The 23,944-nt window shown below is 43.6% G+C and overlaps 2 protein-coding genes across 4 annotated transcripts in view; one reads left to right on the plus strand and one right to left on the minus strand.

Annotated features, from left to right (window-relative positions):
* The first annotated feature begins 10,075 nt into the window (after nt 1-10,075).
* On the plus strand, nt 10,076-16,378 carry SCOC (short coiled-coil protein). 2 transcript variants are annotated; one of them, XM_072119439.1, is made up of 4 exons: nt 10,076-10,221; nt 13,229-13,300; nt 13,540-13,623; nt 14,514-16,378. In XM_072119439.1, exons 2-4 carry the CDS (start codon nt 13,279-13,281, stop codon nt 14,654-14,656), a joined length of 249 nt encoding a protein of 82 aa, XP_071975540.1. In that variant the 5' UTR covers nt 10,076-10,221; nt 13,229-13,278; the 3' UTR covers nt 14,657-16,378. The 2 variants fall into 2 exon arrangements, with proteins under 2 accessions (XP_071975540.1, XP_071975541.1); XM_072119440.1 differs by having other exon boundaries at nt 10,106-10,216; nt 13,228-13,300.
* A 1,648-nt stretch (nt 16,379-18,026) lies between these two features.
* The window catches only part of CLGN (calmegin), a 39,035-nt gene continuing 33,117 nt past the window's right edge, over nt 18,027-23,944 (minus strand). For both annotated transcript variants that reach the window (XM_072119448.1, XM_072119442.1), the window contains exons 10-15: nt 23,073-23,229; nt 22,769-22,984; nt 20,704-20,823; nt 20,377-20,518; nt 19,619-19,719; nt 18,027-18,903 (exon numbers count right to left, since the gene is read on the minus strand). In XM_072119448.1, the coding sequence (XP_071975549.1) occupies nt 18,823-18,903; nt 19,619-19,719; nt 20,377-20,518; nt 20,704-20,823; nt 22,769-22,984; nt 23,073-23,229 (817 nt within the window). In that variant the 3' untranslated portion in view covers nt 18,027-18,822. The remainder of the gene's footprint in view (nt 18,904-19,618; nt 19,720-20,376; nt 20,519-20,703; nt 20,824-22,768; nt 22,985-23,072; nt 23,230-23,944) is intronic.

Here is a 23,944-nt window from a genome sequence, read left to right on the forward strand (position 1 = left end):
CTAGGCCACTCCCCAAACAGCACTTTTAAGAACCTTTTGTATAAGATCAAGTGTAGTAGCATTCTTAGAAGTTTAGGATATGGCGGGTGAGGGGAATGTAAACAGATGCGCAAGAAGCGCTGAAATAATATTGGTAAATGATAAAAGTTTGCCAGTATATTTTGTGGATTACACAGCAGGGTGGCGACAAAGTTAACATGGAAGCCATGAAAACAATCCAAAATTCTGCCTGACACAGCTCGTTTGATAAGGGGACCATGTATGGAGGCAGCTATATGTACTACTTTTGGAGGCAGCTATGGCGATGACGTGTGGAGGTAGCAATGGAGACAATGTGTGAAGGCAGCTAAAGAGACGACGTGTGGAGGCTGCTATGGAGACAATTTAATTTGGATAGTGCCTGTATGTGGCAGTCCAAAAAAGTTTTCAAACCAGAGGAGCAGGTAGCTGGTCCTCCCGAAAAAATACATGGATTGAGTGCCTGTATGTGGCAGTCCAAAAAAGTTTTCAAACCAGAGGAGCAGGTAGCTGGTCCTCCAGAAAAATTACATAGATTGAGTGCCTGTATGTGGCAGTCCAAAAAAGTTTTCAAAGCAGAGGAGCAGGTAGCTGGTCCTCCAAAAAGATTAAATAAATTGAGTGCCTGTATGTGGCAGTCCAAAAAAGTTTTCAAACCAGAGGAGCAGGTAGCTGGTCCTCCAGAAAAATTACATAGATTGAGTGCCTGTATGTGGCACTCCCAAAAATTTTTAAAACAGAGGACAGGGTAGTTGGCCCTCCAGAAAAATTAAATACATAGAGTACTATAGCCAGAGCCAGTTTTCCCTGGCAAAAAAATAGCCAGTTTCCTCTGCTTTAGTGTACAAAGAGGAGGAGAAGGAGGACAATGAGGAGGAGGAGTGCATACATTATTCAGGTTCAGCTTCTTTCACCTGGTGGAGAATGGAAATGCGGAGAAATCCAGGCTTTATTCATCTTGATAAGCGTCAGCCTGTCAGCGCTGTCAGTCGACAGGCGTGTACGCTTATTGTTGATGATGCCACCAGCTGCACTGAAAACCCGCTCGAACAACAAGCTAGTGGCAGGGCAGGCAAGAACCTCCAAGGCGTACAGCGCCAGTTCATGCCACATGTCCAGCTTTGAAACCCAGTAGTTGTAGGGAGCTGTGTGATCATTTAGGACGATGGTATGGTCAGCTACGTACTCCCTCACCATCTTTCTGTAAAGAGCCCTACTCTGCCGAGACTGGGGACAGGTGACAGTGTCTTGCTGGGGTGACATAAAACTGGCAAAGGCCTTGTAAAGCATACCCCTGCCAGTGCTGGACAAGCTGCCTGGTCGCCTACTCTCCCTCGCTACTTGTCCCGCAGAAGTACGCCCTCTGCCGCTAGTGCTGTCAGAAGGGAAATACTGTTTCAGCTTGTGCACCAGGGCCTGCTGGTATTCATGCATTCTCACACTCCTTTCCTCTCCAGGGATGAGAGTGAAAAGATTTTGCTTGTACCGTGGGTCCAGGAGAGTGAACACCCAGTAATCGGTGCTGGAATAAATTCTTTGAACGCGAGGGTCACGGGATAGGCAGCTTAGCATGAAATCTGCCATATGCGCCAGAGTCCCAACGCGCAAGAATTCACTCCCCTCACAGGCCTGACTGTCCATTTCCTCCTCCTCCAACTCCTCCAACTCCTCTTCTTCTGCCCATACACGCTGAACAGTGAAGGACTGAACAATGGTCCCCTCTTCTGTCTCGCCAACATTCTCCTCCTCTTCCTCCTCATCCTCCTCCACCTCCACCTCCTCCGATATGCGCTGAGAAACAGACCTAAGGGTGCTTTGGCTATCAACAAGGGAATCTTCTTCCCCCGTCTCTTGTGACGAGCGAAAAGCTTCCGACTTCATGCTGACCAGAGAGTTTTTCAACAGGCCAAGCAGCGGGATGGTGAGGCTGATGACGGCGGCATCACCACTGACCATCTGTGTTGACTCCTCAAAGTTACTCAGCACCTCACAGATATCAGACATCCACGTCCACTCCTCATTGTAGACTTGAGGAAGCTGACTGACCTGACTACCAGTTCTGGTGGAAGTTGACATCTGGCAGTCTACAATCGCTCTGCGCTGCTGGTAAACTCTGGATAACGTGGTTAGTGTTGAATTCCACCTCGTGGGCACGTCGCACAACAGTCGGTGAGCGGGCAGTTGGAGGCGGCGCTGCGCTGCCCTGAGAGTGGCAGCATCTGTGCTGGACTTCCTGAAATGCGCACAGATGCGGCGCACCTTCGTGAGCAAATCAGACAGATTGGGGTATGTCTTGAGGAAACGCTGAACTATGAGATTTAACACATGGGCCAGGCATGGCACATGTGTCAGTCTGCCGAGTTGCAGAGCCGCCACCAGGTTACGGCCATTGTCACACACAACCATGCCTGGCTTCAGGTTCAGCGGTGCCAGCCACAGATCAGTCTGCTCCGTGATGCCCTGTAATAACTCTTGGGCGGTGTGCCTTTTATCGCCTAGGCTCAGCAGTTTGAGCACCGCCTGCTGTCGCTTAGCGATGGCACTGCTGCTGTGCCTAGAGCTACCGACTGATGGCGCCATGCCCACGGATGGTAATTCAGAGGAGGAGGTGGAGGAGGGGTGGGAGGAGGAGGAGGCATAGTAGGCCTTTGAGACCTGGACCGAGGTAGGCCCCGCAATCCTCGGCGTCGGCAGTATATGACCAGCCCCAGGGTCAGACTCGGTCCCAGCCTCCACCAAGTTAACCCAATGTGCCATCAGCTATATATAGTGGCCCTGCACGGCAGCACTCGTCCACGTGTCCGTGGTCAGGTGGACCTTGTCAGAAACGGCGTTGGTCAGGGCACGGAGGATGTTCTCTGACACGTGCTTGTGCAGGGCTGGGACGGCACATCGGGAAAAGTAGTGGCGGCTAGGGACTGAATACCGAGGAGCGGCCGCCGCCATGAGGTTTCAAAAAGGCCTCGGTCTCTACCAGCCTATAGGGCAGCATCTCCAGGCTAAGCAACTTGGAGATGTGGACGTTGAGGGCTTGGGCGTGTGGGTGGGTTGCGCTATACCTCCTTTTGCGCTCCAGCGTCTGGGGTATGGAGAGCTGAACGCTGGTGGATGCTGTGGAGGATCGTGGAGGCGAAGATGGGGTTTTCGCACGGGAGGTGTTTGGGCCGGGGTCCTGGGCAGGGGGCTGACTAGCAGATGACACAGGGGAAGGAGCAGTGGTGTGCCCGGCCGGAGGTGAACGGGCTTGGTGCCATTGAGTGGGGTGTTTAGCATTCAGATGCCTGCGCATACTGGTGGTAGTTAAGCTAGTAGTGGTGGAACCCCTGCTGATCCTGGTTTGGCAAAGGTTGCACACCACAGTCCGTCGGTCATCCGGTGTTTCTTTAAAGAACCTCCAGACTTCTGAAAATCTAGCCCTCGCCACGGGAGCTTGACTACGGGCAACATTTGGCGCTGATGCACCAGCTCTGGCCCTGCCTCTCCGTCTGGCCCCACCACTGCCTCTTCCAACCTGTTCTGCTATAGGACTCCGTCTCAGAAGCACTGTGTTCACCCAGCCTATCAACCCAGCTTGGGTCTGTCACCTCATCATCCTCCGATCCCTCAGTCTGCTCCCCCCTCGGACTTCCTGCCCTGACAACAACTTCACCACTGTCTGACAACCGTGTCTCCTCATCGTCCGACACCTCTTTACACACTTCTTCCACTACGTGAATAATGTCATCATCACCCACAGACTGCGACTGGTGGAAAACCTGGGCATCGGAAAATAGCTCAGCAGCAGCAGGACAAGTGGTTTGTGACTGTGGGAAGGGTCCAGAAAACAGTTCCTCAGAGTATGCCGGTTCAAATGCCAAATTTTGGTGGGAGGGGGCAGACTGGGGGGATGGAGGCTGAGGTGGAGGAGCTGGAGGAGTGCCGATTTCGGTGACATGGGTGGACTGCGTGGAAGACTGAATGGTGGACAAATGGCTAGAAGCATTGTCCGCAATCCACGACATTACCTCTTCGCACTGTTCTGGCCTCAACAGTGCTCTACCACGAGTCCCAGTAACTTGAGACATGATGAACCTAGGGAGTGTACCTCTGCGGCGTTCCCCTGCTCCCCCATCAGCAGGTGGTGTCTCACCCCGCCCAGGACCACGGCCTCTGACCCCTGCAGTAGTTGGACGCCCACGTCCACGTCCTCTACCCCTAGCCCTCGGGTTAAACATTTTCCAAATTAAAGTGTAAACTTGAAAAAAAAAAAAATTTGTGTTTATTTTTTTTTAGTTTTTTATTTTTTTTAACAAAACGATGCTATCCTATTGCTATGGCTAGTTTCTGACCTACACTGACAGCACACAACTGGATTTTGTGCTTTGCAAGATGAGTTTGAGCTATAAAATGAAATAAAGGTAAAAAAAAAAAAAAATCAGCGGACTCTGCCTAATTCTACTCAAACCCCTAATAAATTGTCCCACTTCAGTGTTTGAGGTGGATATGCGTGTCACTAAGAGCTAAACACAATGGTCGCAGGTCTCCCAGCAAATTCCTCACAGTATGGTACTAGCTGCACTACTAATGCCAGCAAGCCCAGCCACAAGCAAACCAATAAAAGGAAAATATAACGCTATTGTAGGCCTAAGTAAGCCGTTGGGGTTCTCCTATGGCTATTTTGTAGCCTACAATGAAAGCACACTGCTTTGCAAGATGAGTTTGAGTTTAAAATGAAATAAAGATAAATAAAAAAATATTAAATCAGCAGACTCTGCCTAATTGTAATCAAACCCCTACTAAATTGTCCCACTTCGGTGTTTGAGGTGGATATGTGTGTCACTAAGAGCAAAACACAACGGTCGCAGGTCTCCCAGCAAATTCCTCACAGTATGGTACTAGCTGCACTACTAGTGCCAGCAAGCCCAGCCACAAGCAAACAAAAAAAAGGAAAATATAACGCTATTGTAGGCCTAAGTAAGCCGTTGGGGTTCTCCTATGGCTATTTTGTAGCCTACAATGAGAGCACACTGCTTTGCAAGAGGAGTTTGAGGTATAAAATGAAATACAGGTAAAAAAAAAAAAAATAAGCAGACTCTGCCTAATTCTACTCAAACCCCTAATAAATTTTCCCACTTTGGTGTTTGAGGTGGATATGCGTGTCACTAAGAGCTGAACACAACGGTAGCAAGTCCCCCTGCAAATTCCTCACAATATGGTACTAGCTGCACTACTAGTGCCAGCAAGCCCAGCCACAAGCAAATAATAAAAAAAAAAGTATAACGTTATTGTAGCCCTAAGAAGGGCTGTTGGGTTCTTGTAGAATCACTCCTGCCTAACACTATTCTAATAGAACACCCTAACGCTTTCCCTGACCAGCAGCAGCTCTCTCCCTAGCGGCATCCAGACAGAGAATGACGCGAGCAGCGCGGGCAGGGGCTAGTCTATTCCAGGGTCACCTGATCTGGCCAGCCAACCACTGCTATCGACGTGTAAGGGTACCACGTCATGCTGGGTGGAGTGCAGAGTCTCTTGGCTTGTGATTGGCTCTGTTTCTGGCCGCCAAAAAGCAAAACGGCGGGAGATGCCATTTTCTCGAGCGGGCGAAATACTCGTCCGAGCAACGAGCAGTTTCGAGTACGCTAATGCTCGAACGAGCATCAAGCTCGGATGAGTATGTTCGCACATCTCTAGTTAGGACTAATCTAAACATCTCCTCCTCGTTCCCTATGCCAGGGGTACTACGCAGGGCTGCCCGCTATCCCCACTCCTATTCGCACTTTCCATTGAACCCCTCGTAGTGGCAATCCGTCACTCTAACAATATCAAAGGCGTTTCCAGAGGTGCTATCTATGAATGCTGATGACACTCTGGTGTATATTGGGGACGCGGGTCCCTCCCTGATAACCTTACTATACCTAATTGATAATAACAGGGGGTTTTCTGGCGTTTGAATCAACTGGGATAAATCCACCATTTTTCCCCTTTCGGACAAAGGTTTGAGTGGCCCTCCCCTACCGGTCCCAGTGCAACGAGTGTCAAGCTTTAAATACTAAGGAATCCAGGTGTGCTAAACATTGAACCACTAATTTCTGCTACGGAATCTCGTCTGAAGGCCTGGTCAACGCTGCCTCTATCCCTATATGGACATTAAAATTTTCAAGATGATCTTCCTTCCCAAATTTTTATACTTATTTCACACCTGCCCAATAATACTCTCTAAGAGCCTCTTTAAACGTATTGACGGCATCCTCAGGCAAGGCGGCTCCGCGCGTTTTAGTCTAGCTTTGCTTCATTCACCTAAGTCTCGGGGTGGGTTGGCAGCTCCTGATTTATATTTGTACTATTTGGCAGCTCTGGAATGTTGGAGGAATGACATCCTGACCTGTCAGATGATGAGGGGGGCAGGAGGTTGAATTGTCTTATTTTACATCCGTGATGAGTGACAGGGACTTCCTAATCCAATCTAAATTCTTACACCGGGTGTACTTCACCCCAGCCAAAACTTTCTCACATGGGAATAAGGCCCCTTCCACACTAGCGTTTTTCACGCGCAAGTTCTTTGCATGCTTTTGACGCGCAGAACTTGCATTGCACTCTGTCCCATTGTTTCCAAGGGGATTGTCCTTATTTGCGTGTTTTCACGCGCATGCATGCGTTTGTATTGACGCACGTCAAAATCGCAGCATGCTCTACTTTTGCGTTTCACGCACGTTTTTCACAGCCCATTCAATTCTATGGAGACGCATCAAGAGTGCAATGCGTTTTACATGGATGGGTTTCTAGGTGATTTGAAACAGTCATGAAGTACCAATTTAAGAAGGATGTGATTTAAAAAACGTGCGTGAAAAACGCACCGAAAACGCAAGAAACACGTGAACAACACACACGTGTAAATGCAAAAATGCTAATGACTCCAAGGAAAAAAGGACCAAAAACGCAGCAAAAAACGTCACTTTTTCACGCATTGCACCCTGAGGTGAACTGTGCTGTGTTGTGTTTCCGCTGCCAGGCTGAAGCTCGATTCTTCTTGCATTGTGTCTGGTTAATATCTTTTGGTCAGAAGTCCTGGAACTCCTAAACAAACACTTTGAATTCCCCCCACTAACGTCCCCTATAGTACCTATAGTATATCTCTTAATGGCCACTATGATTAAATCTTTTTCCGGTTTCCATTATATTATGCCCGGAAAGTGGTAATGGAAGGACCGGGACCCTCCCCCCTAAAAAGATGGATCTTGCTTATTTATAGAGTCATCCCCAATTATCACTAACAGGAAATGCCCCTAGAAATTTGATCGCATCTGGTCCAGGTGGTGTGTGAATCCATATACTGCTACATAAATTCTCAGGCTAATATCTACCCATACGGCATAGGAAAGGATGACCATTGCTGTGAGTGTGTGAATGCCTGTCTTGTGTTCCTGTTGTTTTGTTACAAATAGGTTGGCTGTCTACAGTATACTGCCCTCACTACTGTACGATATGCATATCACATTCCCTGCTATCGAGAACTCGATAGGTTGATTGACAACTATATTTCACTTGCTATTGTCTTAATGTGAAAATAATGCACTGTAGCCGGCTGTCTTCTACTTATGTTCAAGTTTATTGTTCAAAAAAATTTCAAAAAAAAGAATAAATTCTTTTTTTTTTTTTTTTAAATGCATTAAAAAAGTGACACAATGCATCGTGTGAAAGTGCCCTGACTGAAAACTGATTGAACTCTGATGAAAAATGTCAGTTTTTCACTGACCAAACCCGGATTGCACTCTGATCAGACTCTGACGTGATCTGCAACACAAGTGTGAAAGAGGCCGAAGGAAATAAGAAATCACAGGCTGCTGCTCTGATGGCAGGGGCATAACTTAAGGCAGTGATGGGCAACCTTTTGAGCTAGGTGTGTCAAAATTCGCCAAAAAAACGAGCATAACTCGGGTGCTGTGTCACCTTTAGGAAAAACCTAATTTTGTAATAACATGTCCAGCAGCGGCCTCCCCTTATTAATAACATGTCCAGCAGCGGCCTCCCCTTATTAATAACATGTCCAGCAGCGGCCTCCCTTTACTACTAAAATACCCCTAGCGCCCTCTCTTTACTACTAAAATACCCCTAGCGGCCTCCCTTTACTACTAAAATACTCCTAGCGGCCTCCCTTTACTACTCAAATACCCCTAGCGGCCTCCCTTTACTACTAAAATACCCCTAGCGGCCTCCCTTTACTACTACAATACCCCTAGCGGCCTCCCTTTACTACTACAATACCCCTAGCGGCCTCCCTTTACTACTAAAATACCCCTAGCGGCCTCCCTTTACTACTAAAATACCCCTAGCAGCCTTCCTTTACTACTAAAATACCCCTAGCGGCCTCCCTTTACTATTAAAATACCCCTAGCACCCTCCCTTTACTACTAAATTACCCCTAGCACCCTCCCTTTACTACTAAAATACCCCTAGCGGCCTCCCTTTAAATATAATATAATAATAAACTTACATACTTACCCAGTGATGTCTTCTTCCCTGTAGCTTTACTGCAGGCGGCTTGGCTCCTCCAGGTTGCACCGCGCGCCTCGGGTCACGTGACTGACGTCAGGTCGCCTCAGTCACGTGACGAGCATCGCGCATTGCAGCCTGGAGGAGCCGGAGGAGTTGCAGAAGGTGGGCGGACCAACGCGGCGCCGGACAGGTAAGCAGGGGGCAGAAACTCAGGGACGGGGGCGGGACATTACCACAGGGGCAGCACATTATACAGGGACATTAACACAGGGGGAGCACATTGCACAGGGACAGAAACACAAGGACAGGGGCGGCGGGACATTAACATAGGGGTAGCACATTACACTGGGGCAGCACATTACACAGGGAGGGGGGCGGACAGCGGGCGCTGGGCGGCCGCGTGTCAGCAAAAATTACTACGCGTGTCAGTGCTGACACGCGTGTCATAGGTTCGCCATCACTGACTTAAGGGGCACCCAAGGGTGCGGTCGCGACTTGGCCAAACAACCTTAGTGGGTCCATATGGTATCATTTCCATATGAGAAGATTAGTTCTATAAACCATACATTATAGTCAGGGCCTGGGTTAGACTTTGCAATGGGGCTCATCAGCTTCAAGTTACGCCACTGTCTGATGGGTTACAATAAGGAACAAACTTCTACCTACAGTTATTGAACACAGTTGCCTTAATTAAAAAAAAAAACTACCCCCAAAACTGTATCCCAGTGATAATATTAATAAAGCTTTATGTTAAGCAAAAAAAAAAAAATATGCAGGGGGAGGTTTATCATATGTTCACACGTCCACTTGACATGTCTAAATCGCAGCTTTTCACTATTTAGCGAACACTGAGGCCGCGTTCACCCAATGCAGTACGTTGTTGACGCATTCCAAAGACTGCAACCGTGACCACATGCTGAGGTTACATTATGTGTCCATTGCATTTGCTAAAACGTAATGTATAAAAAGTTACCAAAAGATTGTACACTGAAAATGTCTGCTGGTCCACAAAAAATGAAACCCCACACAGCTCTATTCCCCAATGTCAGAATATGGCGATGCTGCAATTTTTTTTCAAAATGTTTCTTTTTTTAAAAGGTAATAAAACATAAAAAACGATATATATTTGGTATCTACGTGAAAGCTGTAACACCCTCCCCATTGGAACATGAACCAATTGCATTTTATTCTTTTTATTGTTGTAATTTCTTTTTAACTGAACATCTGTGTACAGACTGCGCCTCCGCCCCATCAGCAGTGAACAGGTTAAAAGGTTTACCCAGCATACACTGGAGACCGTGGGATGGGAGGAGCTTGATTTTGCGTCAGTAATGACGTATAACAGAGCGTTATAAGAGGATTATATAGCAGCCAATTACAGCCAAGCTATGCCCTTTCCAGGTAAGCAGACTGTGTAATCACAGGCTTGTAGCACACTGTATAGGAAGAACATGTCTCCAGTCATAACTGCTGCGATCGCCATTTTATGGAGTCAATATCATTTAAGTTTACGGCATAGGCTCCGCAAATATGGCTCCGCTAGAAGGGACACATTCATTCGGTTCTCATTTCATCCTGATTATTACGGCCAATCTGACGTATGAAAACGTCATGACGCTGGGTGGCACGTACGGCCAGTCCTGTTTGGTGTCGCAGAGGAGGGTCCAGGGGAGTGTAGAGCGGAGTGTGTATACATCAGTGTACTGACGAGGCAGCGCCGGTCCCGGGGAGGTGAGGCTGGAGCACAGCGCCGCTTCTGTCCTATGTGTGTGGTGATTGCTCATTGTACGGGTAATGATAGAGTATGGGAGGTGACCTCTCACTAGACCGCGCTGTGCGCACCCTGGGGTCACAGTGAGGGAGGTCTGCAGGTAAGTGTCCCTGGGATAGGGCTGACATAGATGGAGGTAGGTCAGGGTGCACTTACAGTTATGTAACACTAGAGAATGTGTAAAGTAAGAAGATGGAATAATATATTATGAGATTTTTTGTTTTGTTTTTATTAAAAAAATTTCCGATTTATTTCCTCTTCACTTTACAACTGTCAGAGGAAAGGAACTTTAGACAATTGCCCATAAGAGTCAAGTGAAGTGGAGGGTGTCTTCTCCCCTCTCATATCATTGTGGACATGGGTGCAGGGAAAGTGCAATCTCTTCTTGTGGCAGAGCTCAATGTCTCCATTAAAGAGGTCACGAATCCACATGGAGAGCGGTTAGTAATAACATAACCTTTAGCACGAATCCTTCTGGAGCAGCATGGGATTGCTGGTCCTATGTGTAGCTGCAGGGTAGCCTCAGTGATTACAGAGCAGTTACCCCACAGCGACCACTAGAGCTCATGATGCACTTTGTCTGACCTGCGATGGCTGGATTGACCGGACCAAACACTGTGTTGGGACTCCATGAATCATAGTGATATGTTTCTACAACCTCCAGACATCAGTGCTCTAATGTTATGATTACAACTTGGTGCTACCTTTTAGTGGGGAAGCAGGGACTCCATATATATCACTATAATGCATGTAGTCCTGTACTCAGCATTTAGCTGTGGGGATGTAACACCCAGGTCTCCCACTGATTTTCTCCTTATCACCTGTCTGTCTGTGGCTCTGTCTCCTTCTGCAGGTCTTGTTGAAATGAATGAGAGCTACGCCTGCAGTTCTTCCAGTTGGAGGATACACTGCAGGCAGAGCTTTTTTCTGGCTGCAACTCTAGTTTAGAACAGCTGATCACCAGGAGTGTCACAGCCCCCTGTAATTTATTAAAGGGGTTGTCCCATATCAGCAAACAAATGTTGTTTGTATGATGAAAAATTGTACACTTCCCAATAAACTTTCTGTATCAGTTCCTCATGGTTTCCTCACGGCTCATTATAACACACAGCACTGATTACTGATGAGCTGGGCATTTGTGTGACATCAAATAAAAGTATATTGGAAAATTATATAACTTTTCTGCAACATCCCTATAAATAACTTACAGGTGGCGCTAGGTATACACATATCCTGCATGAGCACTTCTATACAATATGGCACAACTTCATATAGTATAATAAATAATTCAGGTAAATATTGTTCTCCTTGAAGTTGTATTATCGCGTCCCGAGCAGCCCTTTAATGGATCTCCATTATTGCTTTGGCCTTCTAGACAGGCTTTAGTATTGATGGGCTTCTACTTTTGACTTGTGCTGTCGTGTATTGACAAGCACTTGTATGGTAAGGGGTAAATTACATTGAAATACAGCTCTGCTTGTGCAGACAAGGGCTTATTTTAGTATTGCTGTTTTATTGTGATTCATACCCATGTAGAAGTCACCGCTGAAGCCTATGATTGGCTGCAGTAGTGATCTGCTCTGCTCTGACTACATTCGAAAAGGAAGGGGGTAGTAGCCAACAACTGACCTCCAGTGTTGGAACAGAGGAGTTGTGCAGGTTTATCTTGTATGTTCTAACACAATGCTGTATTTAAGATATTAATGCTTATACATGTATTTCTATAAGGAAATTTGCCTTAGCATCAATATCAAATTGAGGATTCATGAACCTGCACCTCCACCAGCAGCACTGGCATTGGACCTGAGCAGTAGTTACTCATCTCCATCACTAAACAGACACATAATAGGGGTATACAAGTGTTAGACCAGGACACAAAGAGACGTCCAAAAGCCAGTGACTTATATAACCAATATGCCAGTTCTGGAGTTATGGTCCATCCTAGGCCAAGGCCAAAATCTGGGACCAGGGCAACACATAACTGGGTCAAAATTTGTTCTAGCGGCTTTAGAAACAGAGATATAAATAACAAACACAAGGATCCGGCTCTAGAGCAAACTCCACTCCAAAATTCGTAAAAATTTTGTACATACGTGTCCATCTTTTTAAAGCTGTATGTGTTTTTAATAAAGAGAATCTGCATTTTTCCGAATTTTGGAGTGGAGTTTGCTCTAGAGCCGGATCCTTGGGTTTGTATATGATGCTCCATTGAAGCTGGTGTAACCCGTGCTCGATCAACCCACCCTACCTTTTGCTGCTTCCCAGGTGAGCTGACAACGCCCTCTGTTTTTTGGAGAGATATAAATAACTCTCAATGGGAGCATTGTAAGTGGTCATATTTGGTCTAAACAAAATCCTCTGATCCAGACGGATCCGGTGAGACCAGAACCCTGATCCCATGACTGCCCATTGAGAAACTAGAACTCCTCCAAGGCTCTGGTTCCGATACATGGTAGGAGGTTTCCTAGAGCCTAGGGTGTGAAGGGGTGAGTCTTCACATAATCGGGGCACCCCTTATGTCCATTGTGTTTTGCCTGGGGGAATTATTCTACCATCACATCAAGAGCATGAAAAGATCTTAAAGTGTGGACCAACCACTTTCCCCCAATAGTTCCGCACCAGGTTACTGGCCCAGTATTACATACACTTGTAGTTTACACACACACACAGTATATAGTATTCAGGGTCCCGGAAAAACCCAGATATCCCTTTTACCTCCAGTATTTGGCTTTTATCACTTCTGCTACCTGAGACAGTTTGGGAGGTGAATGCATTTGTGTTCACAGCATTACACACACTACATACAATGTGCGGATAGGTGTTCTGGGATGAAAAGCTGTGGATACCTATGTTTAGCCACAGGAGGTCATCACTAGCATTGCAGCAAGTCACGTGGTACTCCTGGTGCACTGTACTGTATTTATGTATGTATTTTTCGATACTTTCTGATACATCTCTTGTATTTAGATTTTAGCTCGTTGAAATTGCAGTTGACTCCACAAGATTTGCCTTCAACCATGATGAATTCTGATATGGATGGTATGTATGACTATCAGTTTTTCTTAATGGCAAAGTAGATCTAGTCCTGTCATTTTATACTGTATGTATAATTGCCTGTATATTTGGACGTCTCCTGCTTTTTTTTTTAAATCAAAGATCTCTTTATTAAGGCAGATATCTCAGAATAACTTACAGCTTTACATTTCAATCATGTTACAAACTGCATCAGAAAAAGAAAATGATAACACAATCAAACCCCTCCCCTTTGCTTTTTATAGCTCTTGAATTAGAAAATCAGGTAGAACTGGAGGAGAAGACGCGGCTTATCAACCAAGTTTTGGAACTTCAGCACACATTAGAAGGTGAAATGTGGATTTTTGATCCTTCTTTTAACAGCACAAAACAAACCTCATTTGTAGTGAATGTTTCCACCTTCGACCCCCTTGGCGTGGAAATTGTGTGATGGGCAAAATTATCACAATTACTCTTGGTTCACAAGCAATTGCAGCATTTTTGGGACTTGTACGACAAAAAATACTTTCAAGCATAATGGGAGAAAAGTCCAGCACCCAGAGGAGGGTTTTAAACATTGTTACTTAATTTTAACTAATGAGACTGCGTTAGTCCGCTTTTTTGCTGTACACATTCTTGAACTACTGTTTTAATTGTTGAAAGAAATGGATTCACTTTTTAAGCTGGATGCTGGGATTTTCTCTTCTTATACCATTCTCTCATAAAACTCTCATTTGGTCATGTCTTGTACATGTGACCAAATGGACGTGGGGGCCACCTAATCTTTTATCTGTAGAGCATCTTGTACTGTGGTTTCTGTCCCTTTGAATTATATACTTCCAGCCTGTTGTCACTGATAACTAGAAAATCAGATGCACATATTGTCTACCTCTTTATAGAAGTACCAATTAAATATGGATATTTTGGTTATATTGTTATTACTATCACACTGACTGATCCTTTTTTGAGAAGTGGTTATAAATCTGTTTAGCTTAAAGGTTTTAAGAACAAGCCATCAGTCTGTGTGTTGTCCAAATAATGCCCCAAATCAAGGATAGATGCATTCAGTTTAGAAGGTAAATGTGTCCTATTCATGAACTGCTTATGGTTTGGTCCTGACCTGTAGAGTAAAGTGGCCATTATGCTTTGTAGCTATTGTGCCTTTCAGTAATCTCCTTCACATGCAGCGATAATGGTTGTATAGAAAATGGACATAATGAAATATTTTGTTTCCATACAGATCTTTCTGCTCGGGTTGATGCAGTAAAAGAGGAAAACCTGAAGCTCAAGTCAGAAAATCAAGTTCTTGGACAGTACATTGAGAACCTCATGTCGGCGTCCAGTGTTTTCCAGACAACAGACACCAAGAGCAAGCGGAAGTAGTAGGCGGCTGTGCCTGTGTTGTCCTGCTTTCCACTGGTTTTGTTTGTACCTGAATAGTGAATATGGGTCCAGTTAGTACAGAACGTGCTCTCACTCTGCTAGTAGTAAATCTTTTGTACACTTGCACGGACAACACTACATTAATGTAATGACTACAAAAAGGTCCTTCTGTATTAACAATTCAATATAAAAGATGACTGCGTATGCAGGATACTGTTTTAGAAGAACCGGTTTATCCACATCAAGCGCCCTATCTATATCAAGTGCCCCTTGATATATATGCCGCATAAGATGTTCAGTATTTTTAAAGTCCCTGTATGTATAGAGTATGCCCATAGGCAGGATAGGGCTTATACTATATATTGCATGGTCTCCTGTATGTTACATTTGTATTACAAAAACTTCCTGGGGATGACTGGAAGAACAAGGAATGGAGGGGAGCCAACCAAACACCCCAATCTCTCCAGAAAACAATCCTTTCTGGAGAGACTGGCGTCCCCTTGCAGAAGCATATAGGTTTTCATTATGTTCAGGGTCCCAGTTTGTACTGTCCTTTAAAATACAAAATGTAAAGTTGGTGAGTATGTTCTTACCACTTCTCTTTGCATGCAGTTCTCAAGCTATGAATACGCAGCACATGAAAGTTTAACCCCTTAACATAATTTTGTAGCTTGTTGTACATCCATGTAGTGTTAGATAAATGGCCTCCCCTAAGTTTCATTTGTAAAGCAGCAACTTTTGCTGGAAAGGGGCCGACAATATTGAATGACTGTCATTTGTCATTTCTGCATGTGATGAGAAATAATTTCACTAATTCCCAGTGGTTTTCTTCTGTCCTTATTACCTGCAGTAATTAATCATTTAGTAGTATCAGTCATCTTGTCATTGTTTTACATTACATTGTCTGCTGGTCTATATAGATTCATTCCCAACAGCACATGTACACATATATAGTGTCAGGTTCAACATCTGGCACTGCTAGATGGAAACTGTAAATCCTGTTGTGTCCTATGTCAATAACGCCATGTATTTGGAAACTATTCTACCCAAGAACTACTCAGTACCCCTTATTTATTAAGATGTCTTGTTTTGTTTAAGTGTTTACCAGGTAACAGGTTAGGTTTAGGGCACATTCACATGTACGTCCCCATAGACGGCAATAGCGGCGCAGATGCGGTGCCACACATGTGTGGCACCGATCCGGCCCGCACACCGCAAAAAGATAGAGCATGCTCTATCTTTTGGCGTGTGTGCGACCGTGCGCCGCTATTCTCTATGGAGGGAGGAGGGGCTGCCTCCTCCTCCTCTCCAGCACACGGCGGGCATACCGCTGTGTGAATGTACGCTTAGTCAGAGTCCTCTCAAGGAGCACAGATCCACTAAAGCGGATAACTGTATGCTGAACAGATCCGTCCCTACTCATTCTCCATTTCTGGTGTTTTACATACATTGGACTGCGGTGCGTTTATGGCTTATGTATGTATCTGACACCTACAAACATGCAAATCCCTTCTTGATATCCACTAATGGGTTTCTTCGTGCCAATTGCAGCTAAGTGTGTCTACATAGACAGTTTTTTTTTTTTTTTTTTTTTTATTTTCGGTAAGGTGTCAGCCAGATCTAACACTGTACTTAGAAGATTTACTTTGTTTACATCCTTGGTAATTCTAATTTATTCTGGAAGAAAGTTATGTTTATGAAATAAAGTAATTTGTTATTTTATTCCATTTCCTGGTAACTTCTTTGTAGGGCGTACTTCACTCAACAACTGGGTGTGTTGTAATTTCACTGTTAAGAAGTTAATGGTGGAGATGTATAAATGTGTTGGTATTAGACCAGTGCAGAGTAGAGCTAGACAGTTCTCTGCTGCGCCAGATTCATCATCCAGCACCAGACACAGTGATTAATCTGCTGCAGTACATGATGTGAGTAGTACTTTGCTCTTATTAGTTGCTCTAGTTTTCTGCGCCACAATATTGAATATTTTGCTTGACCACACCCCCTTTTAGAGTACACGCCCCTTTTTTCAGGTGAGACAGAAAACTCTAAAAATGAACTAAAATTTTCAATAAATATGATAATATCCATTTGGAAAGGTCCTCTGTCCACATACATCCTAGGTTGGTGTTTTATATAAAGTATTTAGCCCTTTCAGGAGGTGCCAAAGTCTTCAGTTATTGGCTCCAGTCACTGACCATTGACCCCTCAGATGTCATGGTCAAATGCAATCAAGACCTCTAAGTAGTTGCTTTTAGTTTCACTTCTATTTTCCTGTGGGCAGACCACAAATACTGTTCTTTTGCCAATGAATGGCCTCCACAGACCAGTCCTGTGACTCCTTGGAACTGTTGACCAGACACATTCATTAAAAACGGAAGTAACAGACTTATGTGGGGTAAGTATTTTCTTATTTTGTTTCTTTTGAGGTGGTAATGGCCAAATCTCAGCGGCCCACTTTCTATTTTCATTATAATGGCTCCTACAAGGAGAATGTTGTCTTACAGTTCATAAATGTACAAATATCCAACACTGATGGCAAAGTAAATAAGACAATCCCACCATTTCATCTCAGTGTACTGAGGCAGAAAAAGGAGCTCTGAAACTAGTATAGTTACACAGGTGGTTATAACCAAAAAATCTATTTTAACACATATAGCCAGCACAATGAAGCGCACTCTCCATGCAAGAACACCAGAGCAAGTGAGCTCTGTACAGCAACAAAGTCTCTGAACCCCCACTCAAGGCATCTGCACAGTGAGAACCTCCAGGCACTCTGGAGCATTTATTATTTGCTTTTCCATCAGTTTTTTGATATTTTTTCCCCCTGTTTCTGTACCCTGTTAGCCATAGCCATATTTATGAGGGGTAAGTGCCAAAATTTAGCTGCTTTTCTGACGCGTTTTTTTTTTTTTTTTCTTCCTCCTTCTCAATCTGGGGGCAGCTTTTGAATCCCTACACTTTTCCTGCATTTCTCGTTTATAGACACCTTTTTAATTAGATCAACAAAAATCAAGTCTAGCAAGTTCTATTTAATTTTCATGAATGTGGAGTCAATTCAGACAATTTTTAAGCCCTTGAGACACAATCTAAAATCCCAGTCTTAACAAACCACACAATTTGTGCGACAAAAATAATACATAGCCCCGTTGAGTGTGTGGAAGATCGGGAGCATAGATCAGAGTGATGGGGTTGCCTGGACCTTGGTAATGGCTTGATCCCTGGTTAAAACATACAGTTCTCAGAACTTTGCATCTAACAACCTATCGGTCATTAGAAGTTGTTGACGCACTTGATTAATCGGTAGGGTTTCATCAGAATCTATTTCTTTTCTTTAGAGCTGAATTGACTAGATGACGAGATAAACAAGCAATTATATGAAATATTTATTATAACAATGTACATTTTGTTGTATTTTTTAAATAAACCTGGACAACATTTTGTTCAACATTTAACTATAAAAGTCTGAGGGTAAAATGTACATGACGTTATTTAGAGATACAGTCCAGTTATATGAGCATCAACATGTGAACAGTACAAAGCATTGGGAGCTATGGCAGGTCCATTGTTAACCATTTGTTGGGAAGCAGGACTGTAAAAACACTCAGCAGACTTCGTTTACTGCAGATGCCTAAAGGGTAAACTCATGTAACCCCTTACCCATTCCTCTGTATTTTAGGTCAGCGGCAAATATATATATATGCATATTGGTTCATAAAAGATCCATCTGTGCTTCAACACCATATAACAACGCCTGCTATATCATACCTTCTGTAACAACCTGAGAAATGTTTCATCCAGAAGTGATCAATGTAATTATCCAACTGAAGTGTTTGGCTTGGCATGAGTAGGGCCGTTCGAGTGCCTTGGTGTGTAAGCGCCTTGGCAGCACCTCACTTGCTCTTATGTACCTGAAATTGTGCAGCTCATGTAATGGGGATAGAGAGTAATGACATAGAAAGGTGAACTTCCTGGTGCCCTCTAGTGGCCAATGTCTAAAACTGTGTAAAAAGTAAGCAAAACAAAACCATGTAAAAACTCTGAGAAAAGAGCATGGATGGGCAATGTTCAGGTTTCACAAAATCTTGAACCAAGCGGTAAAATGTAGTTCAATGTCAGTAAATCATGTCCATCGCCAAGCAAACTTTCCTATAAGTATGCTGGAACTGCTAATCCTTCCGTACTCGTCTTTTCCGGAGGGATTGCTTCAAGTGATCGCCACCATCCACACCTTCATCTGCTTCTTTCATCTGAGGAAAATGAAAAGTAACAGATTGGCTGAAATTATAGATTCACAGTTCAGAAGTATTGGACTATGAGGCTTCATTCATGACTATTTAGTTTTATAAGTTTGGATCTTAGTTTATGCTGTTCTTGTATTGTATTCATTTGTGGCATTTTACTTTGAATGGCACAAAATTTTCCCTATATACTTACCATTTCAATTCTATTGTGATCACAAACTTCCAGCAAGGCTACATGAATTCTGCTAAAGACCAGACACAACACAACTAAGTCCTGGATTTGCCACACTTGTTCACCAGCTATACAAATAGGCTCCAGCCTGGTGTAGAAGTATGCTATAACTTGTGCCAGGCCACAACCCCCACATACTTGGCATGGATGTGGCATAGAAATTGCAATTCTTGGCCATGTGATAGGAACAATAGCATGGCTTGTATGCCAAAAACTGCCTTAAAAGTCATGATAAATGTTCCTCCCGGACTTATTTGTCCTTTTAAAATAATGTTAACCCAGAAAAAGGCCCAATGGAATTTATAATGGTAATTGGGGACTATTGGGCAACACAGGGAAAGAAGCTCCAGCGCTAGGAAAAACCTAGATTAGCGGTATAAAGGTTGTTTTTCCCACAATATTTATAGCCATATATATCTACTCCAAGTACAATCTACTCCAAGGTGCTATGTCTTGCAATGAAAATATTGGGAAATTGGGCTTAAGTACCTCGTCATCTGAAGACTGATCATCTGCAACTCCAGTATCTTCATCTTCTTGACTGAAATCTTCCTCCTCATCGTCTTCCTCCTCATTTTCATCCACATTGCCTATAAATACAAGACCATTTCAATAAAAAAAAACACACACAGGTGCATCTCAGTAACTCAGTGAATTAGAATATCAGCAAAAAGTTATTTTACAATGCAGATGAGCTGAAGGCTGCTATCAGCAACCCGGGCTTCTATAACACGTCTGCAGCGCCATCAGCTGATCGCCTCCATGCCGCACCGCATTGATGCAGTTATTCGTACATTTAATGTACATACTTTTCATTTGTATATATATATATATATATATATATATATATATATATTATTCTAATTTTCTGAGATAATGACTTTTGGGTTTTCCTTGGCTGTAAAATATAATATGATATTTTATGGGTTATGTTAAAGAAAATCTACCACCAAAATCCATCATGATAAACCAGGGACGCTTACCCATAGATCACGGAGCAGAACGGTCATGCACGGCCGTCAGCTTTATTACTCTCATGGAGGACTCCCACTGAAGTATGTGGGACCCCATCGGACCTCTCGTTTTCATAATCTGTGGGGGTCTCATCACTGAGACACCCTCCGATCAGTGAGTTAGGCCCTATCCTGTGGATAGGGCCTAACTTGAATTTGTGGAAAAAAACCCTTTAATTGACCCTCATTGTATGGCCAGTAACTACATGTGAGAGAAGTGATAGTAACGCTCACCCTTGTCTAGAGATGCTTTCTTATTATCTTCAGGGCCTTCTAAATCCCCCTTCTTCATAACTTTCTGGAGAGCTACTTCCGTTTCATCAGGCTCCAGAAAATCACTCATTGAGAAGTCTGCATCTTCTTCTTCTTCAATTTTCTTAAAACAAAAGTGTATAAGATGGGTTAATACCTTCTACTTCTATCACCTTTTACATTGTTAGCAATATTATTGCTATACAACACGGCACTTTCTATCACATGCTACTCAAATGAATAAAACAAATTAATTTTAGCATAAATTAAAATAAAATGCTAAGAAGAACAATCGTTTATTGTGCTAACCTTCCTCGGCCAGCAGAACAGGACCAGAAGACCCACAGGGAGTGCAGCTGTTAGGATGTACAGAACCCAAAGCCATGGGCGCTCTTCTGCCGCACTCAGAAGTTGATTAATCATGCCTGGCTGAAATAGACAACAAAGCTGAATATAAAAAGTTTAACCAAACCTATTATACATGATATACCAGCTGTTTTGCGATACAAACCCCTAGACAGTGTTAGGTGTTGGCCCTGGAGATCTGTGTAACCAAACGTTTGTGTTTGTTGTCAATAGAAGCAGAACTGTAAACAATATATTAATTTAAACTCCAAAATTGTACTTGGTGCTTGAGGTGCACTTCTGTGTGACATATATGCCCAAAACTACTGCTGGAATTTTATGGGGGGGGGCACTGCTAGGGACATATTATGGGGGAGTTCTGTTTGCCCATGAAATAAAATTGTCAAATTTCAATCCCCTTGTGATTTTTAACCCCATTCCTTTACATTTACATACTATTTTACTCCAATCCAAGAGTGTGGATGGGGACTCTCTAAGCAGACAAATTATGATCCCTGTAGTGCTGACAATGTGCTTAGATTATCAGGGTGCAGGTTTATATACACTTTCATTTAGCTTCTGAACATTCACTAGTATCTGACACCTAGAAAGAGTGATGAGACAGATCAGAGATGATGAGATCCATGAGATGCACACAATGACATTCTTAGATCTGCTCAATATCTACTCCCACACTATCAGATCTGATGTACCTTCCCCCATATAAAGAACTTATCTTCCTGTAGCTTGTAGCTCTCCTCACACTGTGATGTGTTGTTTGCCCGCAGAAATTCAGTGTGTGTGAGCTTGTCCTGGACTGGTGGGGGGAGGGCTAGAGTGCCGGGAGCAGATAAGAGCTCCGCAGCATCAGACAAGATGGCTGCCAACCCTTAGGCCAAAAGATTTAGGGTCGGAAACCAGGGGCAACTGAAACCTGGGCAACCTGTGTACAGCAGGACTGATAGAGACAGGTTGGAATTATATCTGTGAAATGCTGTATTTTTGAATTATAGAATGTGTTATTTTGTTATCCTGAGTATATTTAAGAAACTTGCCTTCGTGGGAACACCCTTTTAATTGGGGTGAGCATTGCTGGGGACATTTTAAGAGAGGGGACAGTTCTGGGGACATTGGGGGGGCTCTGTTGGGGATATTTCATTAATGGGGAAGCACTACTGGGGACATTTAATTAATGAAGGGACCTCTGCTTTTATTAATGGTGGGGGCTCTGCTGTGTTCCTTTTTTTAATGAGTTGAGGCTGCTGCTGGAAATTGTTTTAATGGGGGGGGGCTCTGCTAAGGAAATTTCATTAATGCGTGGACGGCTGCTGCGGACATTTAATTAATGAGAGGAAGCTGCTGCAGACATTTTATTGATTAGGGGAGGCTGCTGGACATTTTATTAAAGAGTACCAGCTGCATTTCCCACCCTGAGCTTATACCCAAGGCTAAGTTTTTGTAGTAAGATTAGATGCCTCGGTTCACACTCAGGTCAGCTAATACTTGCATATATGTGGTATTTATATTTTTTTTTCCTCACAATGAATAGGCCAAAGACCAGGGGACATTCTAGGTGTGTGGGGCTGTAGAAAAATGGGTATTATAATGTCCCCTTTTCTGCAGCCCCTTCTTATCACAACATTAAAAGGGGGCTACAGAGAACTTCAGAGGAGGGCTACAGGAAAGGGGGCATTTTAGACCAGGAGCTGCAGGAAATGGGACATTATATAAGTTGTGGATATATATGGAGTATTTGCTGGGTATACATTTTTTCCAGGATTCATGGTCAGAAGGTTACCCGGCGCGGTCCCTGGAAAACAATTTTGTGTGTAACCTGTCCCCAGATTCAAAAAGGTTTAGGAACACCTTGGTGTATACTATATATGTTATTTCAGCTATATAATATTTGTTGCAATCGGCTCCATTTTCACCTTTCTTTGTATGAATGATTAATCCTCTAGTCTTAACAGAAATCATACTTTGAGCCACTGTAATCTCACATTACAAAGATGTTACTGGAATAGCAAACCTCATTGGCACTGGCCACCAGTTTCTTGAGTCCCCAGCTATCAGAGGCCCAGCGGTCAGCCACTTCCTTCTCTGTGCAGATGATAAAGTTGTCAAAATATATATCAGACGTCATTGACCACAGCTCCAAACCAACTGCACTAAAAGAGGTCATTCTGAATGGATTAAGATCCTCAAAATAATGTGGATTTGGGATTTTACGTGGTTTCCAAATTCCCTGTGCAAACATAAACAATCATAGATTGAGATCTGGTATAAAATGTAACATATAATATTAAAAGGTAGTGAACATATAGATAAATTACCTGGTAATCCGGGTTCTCAATCATAGGAGGTTTCCATGGTCCTTTGTAGTTAGGGTTGTCTATAAGTGGGGGTGTCCATTCTCCACATCCAGGTGCAGTCTCACACTTTGGGTTAGATACTAGAGGCGCTTCCCATTCACCATCCATGTCATCATTCCTATCAAGTCAAATGTGACCTTCATAATCTTATAATATGCAAATGATGTATTTATATGAAAGTAGACAATAACACAGATGTGGACACTATGTAACAGTGTTTATATACAGTGGCAAACTGTAACTTGACATTTTAAGCATTAGATTCTTTTTTAAATTAATGATACATTGTGGGGGATTTAACATGATTGGGTGCATGATATTACCCACGATGGAACATGATGAGCCGGATATACAGTGGGTATGGAAAGTATTCAAGCACCTTTACATTTTTCACTCTTTGTTTCATTGCAGCCCATTGGTAAGATCAAAACAGGTTTTTATCCAGGATATCTCTGTACTTGGCTGCATTCATCTTTCTTTCGATTACAACCAGTCGTCCTGTCCATGCAGCTAAAAAACACCCCCATAGCATGATGCTGCCACCATTATGTTTCACTGTTTGGATTGTATTTGGCAGGTGATGAGAAGTGGCTGGTTTTCTCCACACATACAACCAAAAAGTTCAATCTTCGTCTCATCAGACCAGATAATCTTATTTCTCATAGTCTGGGAGTCCTTTGTGTGTTTTTTTTGCAAACTGTATGCAGCTTTCATATGTCTGGCACTGAGGAGAGCCTTCTGTTGGCACACTCTGCCATAAACCCCCAACTGGTGAAGGCTGAAGTGATGAGTTGACTGCATCTCTGGAGCTCAGCCATAGTGATATTGGGGTT

The sequence above is a fragment of the Engystomops pustulosus genome, chromosome 1, assembly GCF_040894005.1.
Source record: "Engystomops pustulosus chromosome 1, aEngPut4.maternal, whole genome shotgun sequence".
NCBI classification, from domain to species: Eukaryota; Metazoa; Chordata; class Amphibia; order Anura; family Leptodactylidae; genus Engystomops; species Engystomops pustulosus.